The sequence below is a fragment of the Capra hircus genome, chromosome 4, assembly GCF_001704415.2.
Source record: "Capra hircus breed San Clemente chromosome 4, ASM170441v1, whole genome shotgun sequence".
NCBI classification, from domain to species: Eukaryota; Metazoa; Chordata; class Mammalia; order Artiodactyla; family Bovidae; genus Capra; species Capra hircus.
The window spans coordinates 59,376,273-59,391,603 of NC_030811.1; the positions used below are offsets into that span (position 1 = coordinate 59,376,273).

Below are 15,331 nucleotides of genomic sequence, written 5' to 3' on the forward strand. Positions count from 1 at the left end.
TTTCTTTTTTAATTTGGGTTAAGTATCTGATTTGAAAATATATTGTCAAATTTAAGCAGTTTGGTAGTTTCATGTGTATTAGAAAAGCTTTTTTTTTTTTTTTGGAGTGATCCCTTTATTACATACACATACAGCTCATGGACTTTAACTTTCAAAACATTTTCAGATGATATACCTGAAAGCTCACCAATCTCAGCAATGCTGTCAGAGGAAAAGGCTGCCTCCCCTCCCAAACCATCCCTTTCAGATGCCTCAGCAACTCCAGTTGGGAGAAGGGGCCGACTGGCCAACCTTGCTGCAACTATTTGCTCCTGGGAAGATGATGTAAAAACCTCATCTGCAAAGCAAAACAGTGTGCAAGAACAGCCTGGTACCACTTGTTTATCCAAATTTTCCTCTGCAAGTGGAGCATCTGCTAGGATCAATAGCAGCAGTGTTAAGCAGGAAGCTACATGCTGTTCCCAAAGGGATGGCGATGCCTCTTTGAATAAAGCCTCATCTTCGAGTGCTGTGGGTGCACCTTTGATTAACATTGCGATTTCTAGCCCTGGGGTAAGTAAATATAATTTTGGTATTTGGAAACCTTTTTGTTATGAGTAATAATGTGTATTATATATATATATGTCTGTAGGTATGTATATTATATCATATATATATAGGATGTTTATGTATTTTTACAGTATTTCATAGAAAGTAAAAATCATAAATTTGATATTCTGACCCGTTAAGTTATCAATTAGCAACTAAATTATACAAATTCAATGTACTTCCAAAATATGTGCTTTTGAATGATGGATCCTCTTCTTACTTATCATGAGAGCCTGAAAATTACCTTCTCTATTAAAATGCTGTATGTATGTGTATACATACAAGAAAGACATCAAATATCTCTGAAAGCTAATAGCTGTAGTTACCTCCAGAAGGCAGTTGTCAAGGGTGGGTATGATCCTTTCACTGATATCCTTTTGAAGTATTTGAAAGATTACCCTGCCCATGTGTTATCTCAATGGTTTTTAAAAAATAATATGAAAAAAACAAAAATGAAAAAAAAATATTGTGTTTCTGAGCATTATCTTTAAGTGTAGAGCTCAGTTTTGGAATGACACCTGCATTCAATCCCAGCCCTACCATATAATTAGAAGTGTGGCTTTGGAGAAGTTACTTTATCTTGCAAAACTATTTTTCCATTTGTAAAATGGGAAAGAAAAGGCTATGGGAGGATTAAATGAGATAATGTTCATAAAGCACTTAGTATGGTACTTCGCACATAGTAAGTGGTACTTATAATTCACCTTTAAGTACATGATACATGACTTAATTAAAATACAAATATATATGTATTTGGCCTAATACAGTTTATAGTCATAAGGGTACTAGTATGATGATATAAAAGAAATTGTTTTTTAAAATAGTGAGTAACCCTCTCCCTTGTACTAAATTACCCATCAGAATATTATGTAGACTAAACTACATAATTTGAGTAATCACATTTTCTAAGTTAATTTTTTTCAAACCTTTCAAATTAATTTGATCTATTAGAGAGGAAGAAATTTTTTTACATGAGTGTACAAAAAGGCTATCAAGCATATAGGATTTGAATTGTTTTGTTGTAGAAATATCTTTAACTATTGTAAGTGTTGTTATTTACCCAAAGTGTTACCATGTTTCAGAAAGCTACTTCTTCTCCAGTGAAATCTTCTACAACATCCATCACCAGTGCTAAAAATTGTAAGGTCCAAAATCCTGAACTACTTCAAAAAACCTCTGTTAGTCCTCTGAAAACAGAAGTATCAAAACCAGTTGAGAAGTCAGCTGTATCCCGTACAGTTTGGCCCAAGGAAGAATTAAGCAGAGAAATTTGTCTGCAGTCTCAATCTAAGGACAAATCTGCAACACCAGGTTATATATTTTGAAAAAATCTAAAGTACTGCTGACTATTTTCAGGGTGTCTGTTCTTAGCATTTTAAACATCCAGTTGTGAATGTTATAGTGTTGGTTTGCCAGGGCAATTGCCTGAATGCATCAAGTGAGATTTCTTCAAAGTCAACTTTAATTGAGTGAATGAATATTCATTATTGTAGATTAGCCCAGTTACTGGTCAAAAAGTTTAACTTTGTTTAAGCATTTTTTTTTTTCCTAGAATGACCATGCTAGATACTTTCTTCTATACCTGAAAATCACATTTTAAGGATATAATGCAGAAACATTCTTACAACCAAGTGTGCAGAGCAGTGCGTCTCAAACTGCACTATGACACATCCCTAGTAGCAAAGGGAAGAGAATATGTATACCGATGACTCCACTCTCATTAAGTTTATATGTGTGTATACTGTACGTGAATATGTACATAGGAAAATTCAGTTTTCCTATAGTAAACTGATGCTCCAGGAAGTTCATATTTATCTTGTGTATACTTCTGGTATACCCCCACCTGATTGAGAAACACAGGATTAAAAATTATCTCTCAAATATATGGTAATATAGTTTACTTTGAGCTATATTCTTTTTCATTACAACTGCTCTTTGTATTAATTCTCCATTTTAACTTCTAAAAAAATACAATATCTCCAGAAACAATAGTTCATCATAAAAGAGAAGTATACAGAGATGAGAGTAGGGAATCCATTAGTTACAGGATAAGTAGAACCCAGCAGTCAGTTTCCAGATGAGCTGAAATGAGAAACAATAGCAAAATCCCCATGTGAAATTGGACTATGACTCCCAGTATTCTAAAGACTTATGGCATAGATAAGAATGACATAAATAAGAAGTATTCTTGGGAAGTCTCTGGTGATGCATTCATTGGTTAGGACTTGTTGCTTTCACTATTATCATGGGTCAAATTCTGCCCTTTACTTGTTTTTGCAAATAAAGTTTTATTGGAACATAGCCACACCCATTTACTGTCTGTGGCTGCTTTTATGCTTCAGTGCAGAACTGAGTAGTTGTGGAATGTGCAATGGCCATATGGCCTGCAGAGCCCAAAATATTTACTCTCTGGCTGCTTATGGGAAAATGTTTACCACCTCCTTTTATGTAGTACAACCCTAGTATTGTTATAGTGGAAGTGATATATAGTCTACTTGTATTTTAAATGTATTTCATACTATTTAAAATAAGTACTAAGACTTGGTGAAATCAAGACATACTTTGATAAACTAAACTATCCTTAATTATCATTTTTTAAAAAGAAAAAGGATTTAATCACTGGATTTTCATGTTACACTTCCTTAAAAAGATAAAATATATTGGACTATAGAGATATTAGAAATGTAGTTATCATGGCCAGGATACTTGGTGTTTAGGGCATATCATTAATGCACATACAGTCAATTTCCAATTATTTAGGTTCTGATTAAGTAGTTTAAGGGTTTTCTAATCCCCTCTGTCCTCTCACTCTAACTTTTAAAAATTCTTTCTGTTTTTTAAAGTGTTAAATCCTATAAAGCAAATTTTAGGATATAGAAATAAATAATATGGTTAAAAAAAGTATTTTTAAGTTTTTTGAACTATTTTCCTACTGTTTTCTTTCTGAATGAATATTCCTAGTGGAGTAAAAGCATTTTGGAGCTGAACTGGATTTAGAACATTTCCCGTAGAAATCATAATTGTCATTTGTTCTAAGTAGCCTCTAAAATCTGTGTATTTTCTGTAGGAGGATCAGGAATTAAGCCTTTTCTGGAACGTTTTGGAGAGCGTTGTCAAGAACATAGCAAAGAAAGTCCAGCTCGTAGTACACCCCATAGGACTCCCATTATCACTCCAAATACAAAGGCCATACAAGAAAGATTATTCAGGCAAAACGCGTCTTCATCTACTACTCACCTAGCACAGCAACTCAAGCAGGTATATCTTACTGTGTTTAACATTATTCATTACGTAGCCTCAGCATAGGACCTAGATGTCAAATTCTGACGCCAGTCTTTTTGACTGAGATGAATAGCATCTTGATTCTCTGTATCACTTATTTCAAATTAAAAGTGTTGTTGTCTTATAGTCCATGTATATTATGAATTTTTTAATCTTAAAAATGAAAAGAAGCAAAGTTAGTAGTATTTGGATATTGTTAAACATACTTTTGACTCTTGTGTAAAACAGAGATTTTGATGGTTTTAGGAACGTCAAAAAGAACTAGCATGTCTTCGTAGCCGATTTGACAAGGGCAATTTATGGAGTGCAGAAAAAGGCGAAAACTCAAAAAGCAAACAACTAGAAACCAAACAGGTAACATAAACAAGAACTGGGATTTAACTTGTAGTTCTGTATTGCAAAACAGTTCTCTATACACTTTCTTGTTCTGATTAACTATGCCATTTTCCATTCATAAACTCTTTAAATGTTCATACCAACTTGGCTTTTCTCTTGTGATATTTTGCCATTTAATGGAACTTCTAACCGTGTTTATAATGACCTACCTAAAATCAAATTTAAAAAGTATTCTCATCTTCAACTAATTTCAGATTCCTTTTGACATTCTATTTAGATGTTGATTTTCAAATGTTTCTTGGAATCTACTTTTATCAGTAATGATTATATATCTCTCCTCAAATATCTACATTTATACTATCCGTAATCCTTTTAGTCACCAAATGCCTCCCAGATTTCTTTTTACTCATGTTGTTCTACATGGTAAGTTGCTTCAGTTGTATCCAACTCTTTGTGACCCTGTGGACCATAGCCCACCAGGCTCCTCTGTCCATGGAATTCTCCAGGCAAGAATATTGGAGTGGGTTGCCATGCCCTCCTCCAGGGGATTTTCCTGACCCAGGGATTGAACCCACGTCTCTTATGTCTCCTGCATTGGCAGGCAGGTTCTTTACCATCAGTGCCACCTGGGAAGCCTCTTACCCATACTACTTCTCATAGTATAATTTCATGGATAAGCCTTCAACAAAATTCCTACTCTGTTAAACTCTCTTCTATTTCATCTAGATGCCTATTGTGTACAAAAATACTATGTTAGGAGATAAATATGCACATATATTAGTTACAATAAATATGGTTGACATATAGCACTGTATAAGTTTAAGATATATAGCATAATGACTTACATTATGAAATGATGACCCCAATAAATTTAGTGAATCTCCATCATCTCATAGACAGAAAATTAAAGAAGGAGAATAAAACATATTTTCCTTGTGATATGAACTTTTAGGATTTACTCTTTCATATTTAGTTTAACAGCAGTGTTAATTATGTTAATCATGTTGTACATTATATCTCTAGTACTCATTTGTCTTATAACTGAAAGTTTGTACCTTTTGACTACCTTCATCTAATTCCACATCTCCCTCCCACCTCCTCTGGTAACCACAAAGCTGATCTTTTTTCCTATGAATTTGTTTGGTTTTTGAAGTATAATTGACCTACAGTACTATACTAGTTCCCACACAATATAGTGATTTGTTATTTTTATAGATTACAAAATGGTCATTATGATAAGTCTAGTTAATCGTTGTCACCATACAAAGTTATTACTTTATTATTGATTGTATTCCCCGTACTGTACATTTCATCCCTGTGACCCATTTATTTTGCAACTGGAAGTTGTACATCTTAATTTCCCTGTGTTAGGTTACATTTTTAAGCTAAAAATAATAGAATTACATTTAACATGGGTACCAGTAGAAATAGAATAATACATTTTACCATATTCTTTGAGAAGGATCTATTTGATTTTATTTTTTACTAGTTCCCTTGCTTAACAAATCATACTTCCCAAGGTTCTGATCTCTCTCTTTTTTTTTTGTCTCACTTGTCCTGGAACATCTCTTTCCCATCCTCATATCTAGCTTCAGCCAATCACAGAAATGTTGATAATGCTTGGCTGTGCAGCCCTCACCTCTCTCCTGAACTCTAGTCGAGCTTTGGTTGACTGAGGAGCTTTCTTTGCTGGAGTATCTTCCCCAGGTAGTCTCTGTCTTCACTTAGGGCTTTACTGTATACTTCCTCATCTAAAACAATCTGGTAGTTCTTCCTTGGCTCCTTCCTTTTGTTAGTGTCTTTCTTCCCACTGGCCTCAAGCACATATTATGCATAAATACACACACATCCAGTGATATGTTTTCTAAATATGTTGCCAAGCTGTCTTGTCCTCTGTATTTTCCCCTGCCATTGCCTTACTCATTACTATACCCTTGCATGAGCACCTTGCTTTTAGTCTGGCTACTCTCCAGTCTACTGCTAACCCACTGCTGCCAGAAAAATATTTCCAAGAGGCAGATAAGCATGTATTCCTGTGCTTAAAATCCTGGAGAGCTTCCCATAGCCATCACCAGAAAAATGTCTAAAGTGCTTGATTTGATATCTAGAATCACTCAGAAATCTGACTTCTCTTCACTGCTCCTCTGCACGTGTGCTTCAGTCCTGTCATGCAGGCTATTTGCAGTTTCTTGAATGTACCCATGTTTTCAGATCTGTTTGTCTTTGCTTTGCTAGTCTCTCTGGGTGAAGTATCTCTGTGATGGGCTGCATCATTAAGAATAGGTCAAACTTTAATTACCTTTGGAAATTTTTACTTGGTCCTTTTCCCAGTTCCCTTCCCTCCTTGTTTGGGTCCATGTCATCCTGTTTTTACCTCACTAGAATATTTATTTTCCTATAAGTGTTTTAACTTTGCTTTCCAGCACTGTATGAGAGCCTCATTCTTTTCTATCTATGTTCTTAGGGCTTGGCTCATAGTAGGAACTCAGTAAAATTGTCTTTGGAAGAAGTTCAGTTCAGTGGAGTCAGTCATGCCTGACTCTGCGACCCCATGGATTGCAGTACACAAGGCTTCCCTGTCCATCAGCAACTCCTGGAGCTTACTCAAACTCATGTCCATTGAGTTGGTGATGCTATCCAACCATCTCATCCTCTGTTGTCCCCTCCTCCTCCTGCCTTCAATCTTTCCCAGCATCAGGGTCTTTTCAAATGAGTCAGTTCTTCACATCGGGTGGCCAAAGTTTCAGCTTCAGCATCAGTCCTTCCAATGAATATTCAGGACTGATTTCCTTTAGGAGGAAGAAATGAATGGGCTAATCCTTCCCACTAGCATTTGTTGTTTGGTCATCCATTGAGTCGGTGATGTGATCCAATCATCTCATCCTCTGTTGCCCCCTTCTCCTGTGCTCAGTCTTTCCCAGTATAAGGGTCTTTTCCAATGAATCGGCTCTTTGCATCAGGTGGCCATAGTATTGGAGCTTCAGCATCAGTCCTAAAGAATATTCAGAGTTGATTTCCTTAGGATTGACTGGTTTAATCTCCCCGCTATCCAAGGGACTCTCGAGAGTCTTATTACAGCACCATAGTTCGAAAGCATCGGTTCTTTGGCGCTCAGCCTTCTTTATCGTCCAGCTCCTACATCTGTACATGGCTACTGGAAAAACCATAGCTTTGACTATATGGACCTTTGTTGGCAAAGATATGTCTCTGCTTTTTAATATGCTGTCTAGGTTTGTCATAGTTTTTCTTCAAGGAGTAAGCTGGAAAAACCATTGCTTTGACTAGACGGACCTTTGTTGGCAAAGTAATTTCTCTGCTTTTTAATATGCTGTCTAGGTTTGTCATAGTTTTTCTTCCAAGGAGCAAACGTCTTTTAATTTCATGGCTGCAGTCACCATCCACAGTGATTTTAGAGCCCACGGAAATAAAATCTGCCACTATTTCCCTTTCTTCTGCATTTAAATTTCCCATGAAGTGATGGGGCCAAATGCCATGATCATAACAAAAGCAACTCGTTTAATCTCCTATTCCCCTCCCTTTCTTTGCCTCCTTTTCATCCATACTCTTCCAAAGGAGTGTCTCTACTTGTTTCTTGCAGCTTTTCTCTTCCTTCTCTCTTGATTTCTCCGCTCATGCTCTCGCCACTACCTTTAGCAGATTCACCAGTGATCTTCAGAATCACTTTTCTAGTGTTTAACTTGACCTGTTAGCAGCGGTTGATTTTGTGAATCACTCCCTTTTGTCTGAAGCACCTTCTTCACTTGGTTGCCAGTATGTCACAGTCTCATGCTTTTCCTTCTCTTTCTCTAGGTGTGTTAAATGATTTCTGATAAACCTGTGGAATCCTTCCCTAGAGAGTTGTACATATGCATGTAAAGAAAATTCTGAACACTGTATTGGGAGAGTTCAAGGGTCTTCCCACTTCAGAATTCATCTGTGGTACCCATAGAAAAAGCAGCCTAAGTGATGGGAGGAGAAAGCAGTTGAGTGTGATGTAACTAAAGTCAAGGGAAGAAGGAGACTTTCAGAAGGAAGGAGTGGTCAGTATTGTCACATGTTTGTTGTAAATGTGGACTGAACTGAGATCACAGTAAGGAGCTCATTGTGACTTAGCAGAACCTTTTGGTGAAGTGGTGAGGGCAGGAGGCAGGTAGTGGGTGAAGAGTAGAGTCCATTAGTGTAGGCAGTCCCAGAAGTTTGGCTCTAAAGGGCAGGGAGCAAAGATACGGTGGCTGAAAAGGGATGTGGAAGTGGCGTATAGTTTTAGCTTGTATTTTTTTGTTCTTCTTGAGGAGACTTAATTATTTTTCCTCTTATTTGCCTTATTTCCTCTTATTTGAATTGGTTTATCTAAAGCTGAACTCTGATGTGAATTTTCATTCTCTCTTGCCTAGTGGTCTTTAAAAAGGGGACCAGATTTTATGTACTGTGAATTATCAGGAATATGAACTAGTGTTCTAAACATGGCTGGACCTTTTCAACATTCATTTTCTGTTTTGTTCTGAGGAAGTTTATTTCTAACAATGACTCTTATTTGTTTCATTTAATAACATGTAAAAAGACAAGATTTATAGTTTTGAGAAATAAAATTTAACATTTGCTTTTTGCAGGAAATTCACTGTCAGAGCACTCCCCTCAAAAAACAAGTTGGTTCAAGTACCCCACCACTTACAGTAACAGAAAAGGTGACAGAAAATCAGACACCAGCAAACCCTTCTAGTAGAGAAACTTCAGGTAAGCATTTTCTATTTCTTTTTCACTTAAAATGTCGATTTCAGTCTACCATAATTTTGGAAACAGCAGAAATGCTGTTCTAGTGTAAAAAGACAAATTAATTTTTTTGTTTCTAGCCATGCTATATACTTCTTCCTTAGTTTTCTCTCCAGAGTGAGAACTCATACTCTTAATGAGAGTATAAATTTACTATAAATATTTTTTGGAGAAAAACTCAGTAATATCTGTTGAATTGTAAAGTGTGTGTACTCCTTAATTCAACTTCTTCACAAGTGTTTCTGTAAGTTGAATTCTAGAACTAGTGTGCAATGGATGTATGTACAAATTTATTAATCATTGCATCATTTGTAATAGTGGTAAGATTTAAATAACTTAAATGCCCATCAGTAGAAGACTGTAAATAAATTGTGCTAAATCCATGAAATTGAGTATTATGTAGCTGTTTAAAGAAAATAAGGTAGCTTTGTATGTAGTGACATTTAATATATCATAGACAATTAATTTTTTTTGAAATTGTGAAAAACATATTACTAAAATTCACCATCTTAACAGCTTTTAAGTATGCAGTTCAGTAGTATATTCACATTGTTGAGGAACTTTCATCAGGCAAAACTAAAACTATATCCATTAAACAACAACTCTCCTTTCCCCCCTTCAGCCCTTGATAACCAGCATTCTACTTTTTGTGTCTGTCAATTTGACTACCTTAGATAGCTCATATAAGTGCAGTCATATGGTATCTGTATTTTTGTGACTAGCATATTTAATCTAACATAATGTCCCAGGGTTCATCCATGTTGACACGTCATACGTCAAGTGTGTGACATGATTACTTTCCTTTTTAAGGCTGAATAATATTTTCTTGTGTGTATATACCATATTTTGTTGATCTGTTATCCATTGATGGACATGTGGATTGTTTCCACTTCTTAGGTATTGTGGGTAGTGGTGTTATGAACATGGGTGTGCAAATATCTCTTTGAGACCCTGCTTTTAATTCTTTTGGTATATGCCCAGAAGTGGAATTGCTTGATCGTATAGTAGTTCTGTTTTCAGTATTTTTGAGGACCCATTATTCTGGTCTCCGTATTGTCTACATTATCACGTACTGGTCCCACAGTGTCGTCAGCAGTGCATGACGGTTCCAATCTCTCCTCACTCTCATCAACACTTGATATTTTTTTGTGTTCTTGATAGTAGCCATCCTAATAGGTATGACTTGTTAGCTCATTGTGATTTTGATTTACCTTTGTCCTATGATTGGTGATGTTAGCATCTTTTCATATGCTTGTTGCCCGTTCGTATATCATATTTGGGGAAATGTCTGTTCATATCCTTTGCCTATTTTTTTTAATCAGGTTGATTATTTTGTTGTTGAGTTGTAGGAGTCCTTTTTATATTCTTAATACTAACTTCTTAGATGTATGATTTGAAGATATTTCCTTGAATCCAGTAGGTTGGTTTTTCACTCTGTTGACTGTGTTCTTTGATATACAAACATTTTTTTAATTGATGCATAGTTGTGAAAGTGCTGTAACTCAATATGCCAGCAAGTTTGGAAACCTCAGCAGTGGCCACAGGACTGGAAAAGGTCAGTTTTCATTCCAATCCCAAAGAAAGGCAATGCTGAAGAATACTCAAACTACCGCACAATTGCACTCATCTCACACGCTAGTAAAGTATAAGGCTCAAAATTCTCCAAGCCAGGCTTCAGCAATACATGAACCATGAACTTCCAGATGTTCAAGCTGGTTTTAGAAAAGGCAGAGGAACCAGAGATCAAATTGCCAACATCCGCTGGATCATCAAAAAAGCAAGAGAGTTCCAGAAAAACATCTATTTCTGCTTTATTGACTATGCCAAAGCCTTTGACTGTGTGGATCACAATCAACTGTGGACAATTCTGAAAGAGATGGGAATACCAGACCACCTGACCTGCCTCTTGAGAAACCTATATGCAGGTCAGGAAGCAACAGTTAGAACTGGACATGGAACAACAGACTGGTTCCAAATAGGAAAAGGAGTCCGTCAAGGCTGTATATTGTCACCCTGCTTATTTAACTTCTATGCAGAGTACATCATGAGAAACGCTGGGCTGGAAGAAACAAAAGCTGGAATCAAGATTGCTGGGAAAAATATCAATAACCTCAGATATGCAGATGATACCACCTTTATGGCAGAAAGTGAAGAGGAACTAAAAAGCCTCTTGTTGAAAGTGAAAGAGGAGAGTGAAAAAGTTGGCTTAAAACTCAACATTCAGAAAACTAAGATCATGGCATCTGGTTCCATCACTTCATGGGATATAGATGGAAAAACAGTGGAAACAGTGTCAGAGTTTATTTTTTGGGGCTCCAAAATCACTGCAGATGGTGATTGCAGCCATGAAATTAAAAGATGCTTACTCCTTGGAAGGAAAATTATGACCAACCTAGATAACATATTAAAAAGCAGAGACATTACTTTGCCAACAAAGGTCCGTCTAGGCAAGGCTATGGTTTTTCCAGTGGTCATGTATGGATGTGAGAGTTGGACTGTGAAGAAAGCTGAGCACTGAAGAATTGATGCTTTTGAATTGTGGTGTTGGAGAAGACTCTTGAGAGTCCCTTGGACTGCAAGGAGTTCCAACCAGTCCATTCTAAAGGAGATCAGTCCTGGGTGTTCATTGGAAGGACTGATGCTGAAGCTGAAACTCCAGTACTTTGGCCGCCTCATGCGAAGAGTTGACTCATTGAAAAAGACTCTGATGCTGGGAGGGATTGGGGGCAGGAGGAGAAGGGGGCGAGAGAGGATGAGATGGTTGGATGGCATCACCGACTCGATGGACATGAGTTTGAGTGAACTCCGGGAGTTGGTGAGGGACAGGGAGGCCTGGCGTGCTGTGATTCATGGGGTCGCAAAGAGTTGGACACGACTGAGCGACTGAACTGAACTAACTGATTTACAATATTATCTTAGTTTCAGGTGTACAATGATTAAACGTATTTATAGATTATACTCCATTTTAGTTATTATAAAATATTGTTCCATATGTTGGACAATATATCCTTGTAACTTATTTATTTTATACATAGTTGTTTGTACCTCTTTATCCCTACCCCTACTGTGCCCTGCTTGTAGTCCCATTTATCTATTTTTGCTTCTGTTGTCTGTGCTTTTTGTGTTATACACAGGAAATCACCAAATCCAGTGTCATAAAGCTTTCCCTCTGTTTTCTTCTGGGAGTTTTGTAGTTTTGAGTCTTACTAGGTCTTTAATCTGTTTTGAGTTGACTTTTGTGTATGGCATCAGATAAAAGTCTAACTTAATTCCTTGCATGTAGCTATCCAATTTTTCTAACATTTGTCCTTTCTTCATTGAATTATCATGGCAGCTTTGACCATATATTTGAAATTTTCTTTTTGGGCTCTCTATTCTTTTCCATTTGTCTATATGTCTATCTTTATGTTGGTACCATACTGTATTGATTATTATAGCTTTATAATATATTTTGAAATGAGGAAATGTCAGTCTTTTAACTTTGTTCTCTTTCAAAATTATTTTAGATATTCAGAGGTTCTTGAAGTTCCATACGAAAATTAGGACAGATTTTCTATTTCTCCAAAAAGCACTGTTGGGAGTCTGATGGGAATTGCATTAAGAGTCGTTTACTGAACAATTCTAAGTTTTTATATATATTCAAATTGTTTTTCCTATTTTTTTAGATTTTACTGAACGTGAAATGACAAAGTCTAGCCCTTTGAAAATAACACTGTTTTTAGAAGAGGACAAATCCTTAAAAGTGACATCAGAACCAAAGGTTGAACAGCAGATTGGTTGGTTTTCATTCTTTGTTTCTTATTAACTCTGGATATGCTAGGAGAATTAGTATTCTCATATTCAAATATGTAGTGTTTTATATTTCAAAATGTCTTGTGATTTTATAATACCCCCTTTTTTTTAAAAAATAGGAAATATTCTTGCTTTTGCAAAATATGGTACGGTTAACAGTTATCTTTAGGTCCCATGCCCTGTGAAAATGTGATTAAGGCTGTCACTTACTTTCATAGGGAAAGGAAATGTGCTACCCTTCCACACTCTGCATGTACAGTTGGAAGAAATCAGTGCCCTTGAAGTTTATTTGTGAATCCTGCCCTTATTTGTGGTGTTATTATTGTCCTGTTATTGACTACAGAGTGAAAAGACAGTTCTCAGCAAGAGAAAGACAATTATTTGAAAGAGTATATTTTGTAAATCTGAAGCTTTTGGCTATTATCTTTCAGTCTGAGTCCTTAATTATCTCAAACCTGTGGCACTGAATCAGCTTTTAATCGTTCCTACCTTCATTACTTAGAAAATGTTATTGGAATATTATAGCAGTATTCTGTTTCTTTTTGTTTTGTTTGTGTAGGAGATACATTTTCTTAGGGCCTTTTTTTCCCCCTACTTATTGAGTAAGCATATGAATATTAAGTCTTCTCTGTTATCTCTTTAATTCTTAAAGGTCTGAATCACAGTATTCACCTATTGAAATATTTTTCAGAAGCGGTACGTGAAATTGAGATGAGCGTGGATGATGATGATGATATCAATAGTTCAAAAGTAATTAATGACATCTTCAGTGATGTCCTAGAGGAAGGTGGACTAGATGTGGAAAAGATCCAAGAGGAGATGGATCAAGCAGATGCAGAAAGCAGCGAAGAACAGGAAGATGCACTGAATATTTCCTCGATGTCTTTGCTTGCTCCATTAGCACAGACAGTTGGTGTGGTAAGTCCAGAGGTAAGACAGGACTAAACGTAAATAGGCCCAGGACATAAAGAAACTAAGTAGAATTAGGATCTGTTTTTGTTTTAGTTGGTACCTGGGGATTTGGCACCCTATAGCCAGGGATATTTTGCAAACTTGATGTTAATTCTCTTAGAAGAGATCTTAAAACTCTTCATTGGTTTCCTGTTGGCATCAGATGAAATCCAAACTGTAACATGGCTTAAAAAGCCAGCTACCTGGGCTCACACCCTGGCATGTACTGGTGTTTACTGGTCAGGTTATTTTAACCTTTTTGTCTCAATTTAATGTTCAGTTCAGTTCAGTTGCTCAGTCGTGTCCGACTCTCTGCGACCCCATGAATTGCAGCACACCAGGTCTCCCTGTCCATCACCAAACTCCCGGAGTTCACTCAGACTCACGTCCATTGAGTCAGTGATGCCATCCATCCAACTCATCCTCTGTCGTCCCCTTCTCCTCCTGCCCCCAATCCCTCCCAGCATCAGAGCCTTTTCCAATGAGTCAACTCTTTGCGTGAGGTGGCCAAATTAAATGTTAAATTAGGTTAAAAACAGTACCTCCATCGTGGAGTTGAAGTGCATATTAAATTGTATTAGAATATCAGTATTTAGCAAAAGATAGATAACTAACATTTATTAGCTATCACTCTGAACTGAATAACTGCAGCTTTTTTGGAAATTGATTCAATTAGAAATATTTTTTTAAAAAGAGTTACAAGTGTAGGCTTCAGCTGTCTTTGAATTTTTATTCATATGCTTTTTAGGAACATAGTTTGTCTTGTTTTTATGATAAATCAGTCGACTTTTTGGATATTTATTTTCTAGTAATAGAGAAGGCATTCAGTTCCTCAGATTTCTCATTTAGAATCAATGTCATCCATAAAATCTAATATCTGATGTGCCTTCCTGCAGAATTTAGTTTCTTCACCTAGATGGGAAGTGAAAGACACCAGCATCAGTGATGAAAGTCCAAAGCCAGGAAAATTCCAAAGAACCCGTGTCCCTCGAGCTGAGTCTGGTGATAGCATTGGTTCTGAAGATCATGATCTTCCTTATAGGTGAGACTATCTTGGAAGACATTCAGTCACTAAGCGTCATGGTTTAGGTTAAAATAAGAAGTTTTGTTATTTATAATGATAATGTTATTAGTGTTAATCTTCATAAAACTTTGAAATAGCTTTGGTCACCTTCTTTCACCCAGTGGCATTTTCCATTCTAGTGAAGTGTTCTGCTGATACTTTGCAATATCAGACTCTGCTGATACGTTCAGCAAAGCATAGTGCTTAGTGTGTTGCTGGATTTTTAATAGAGTGTAACTTATTTCCTGAAGCATTGATGCATATAGATCCCAAAGAGTCAAAGAAACGGACCGTCCTTCGATAAAGCAAGTGATTGTTCGGAAGGAAGATGTTACTTCAAAATTGGAAGAAAAAAAGAATGGTTTTCCTTGTCAGGTTAACATCAAACAGAAGATGCAGGTATGTGCTTCACTGGAAAGGGGATTTGGAATGTTAACACCTTGAGACTGTGAGCTTCTTGAGGACAAGGACCCTGTCTTATTCATCTCTGTATCCAGGACTAGGATAGTGTCTGGCTTGCAGGGCCTCAGGAACTCAGTCCTGAATTCA

General features: G+C 36.6%; 1 protein-coding gene across 5 annotated transcripts in view; it reads left to right on the plus strand.

Moving 5' to 3' along the window:
* The window catches only part of ANLN (anillin actin binding protein), a 53,823-nt gene that overhangs the window by 12,433 nt on the left and 26,059 nt on the right, over positions 1-15,331 (plus strand). For 4 of the 5 annotated variants that reach the window (XM_018047150.1, XM_018047154.1, XM_018047152.1 and 1 more), the window contains exons 4-12: positions 167-552; positions 1,671-1,899; positions 3,656-3,846; positions 4,117-4,224; positions 8,817-8,940; positions 12,642-12,752; positions 13,460-13,698; positions 14,616-14,761; positions 15,034-15,181. In XM_018047150.1, coding sequence (XP_017902639.1) covers positions 167-552; positions 1,671-1,899; positions 3,656-3,846; positions 4,117-4,224; positions 8,817-8,940; positions 12,642-12,752; positions 13,460-13,698; positions 14,616-14,761; positions 15,034-15,181 — 1,682 coding nt within the window. The remainder of the gene's footprint in view (positions 1-166; positions 553-1,670; positions 1,900-3,655; positions 3,847-4,116; positions 4,225-8,816; positions 8,941-12,641; positions 12,753-13,459; positions 13,699-14,615; positions 14,762-15,033; positions 15,182-15,331) is intronic. The other variant, XM_018047151.1, reaches the window with a different exon arrangement.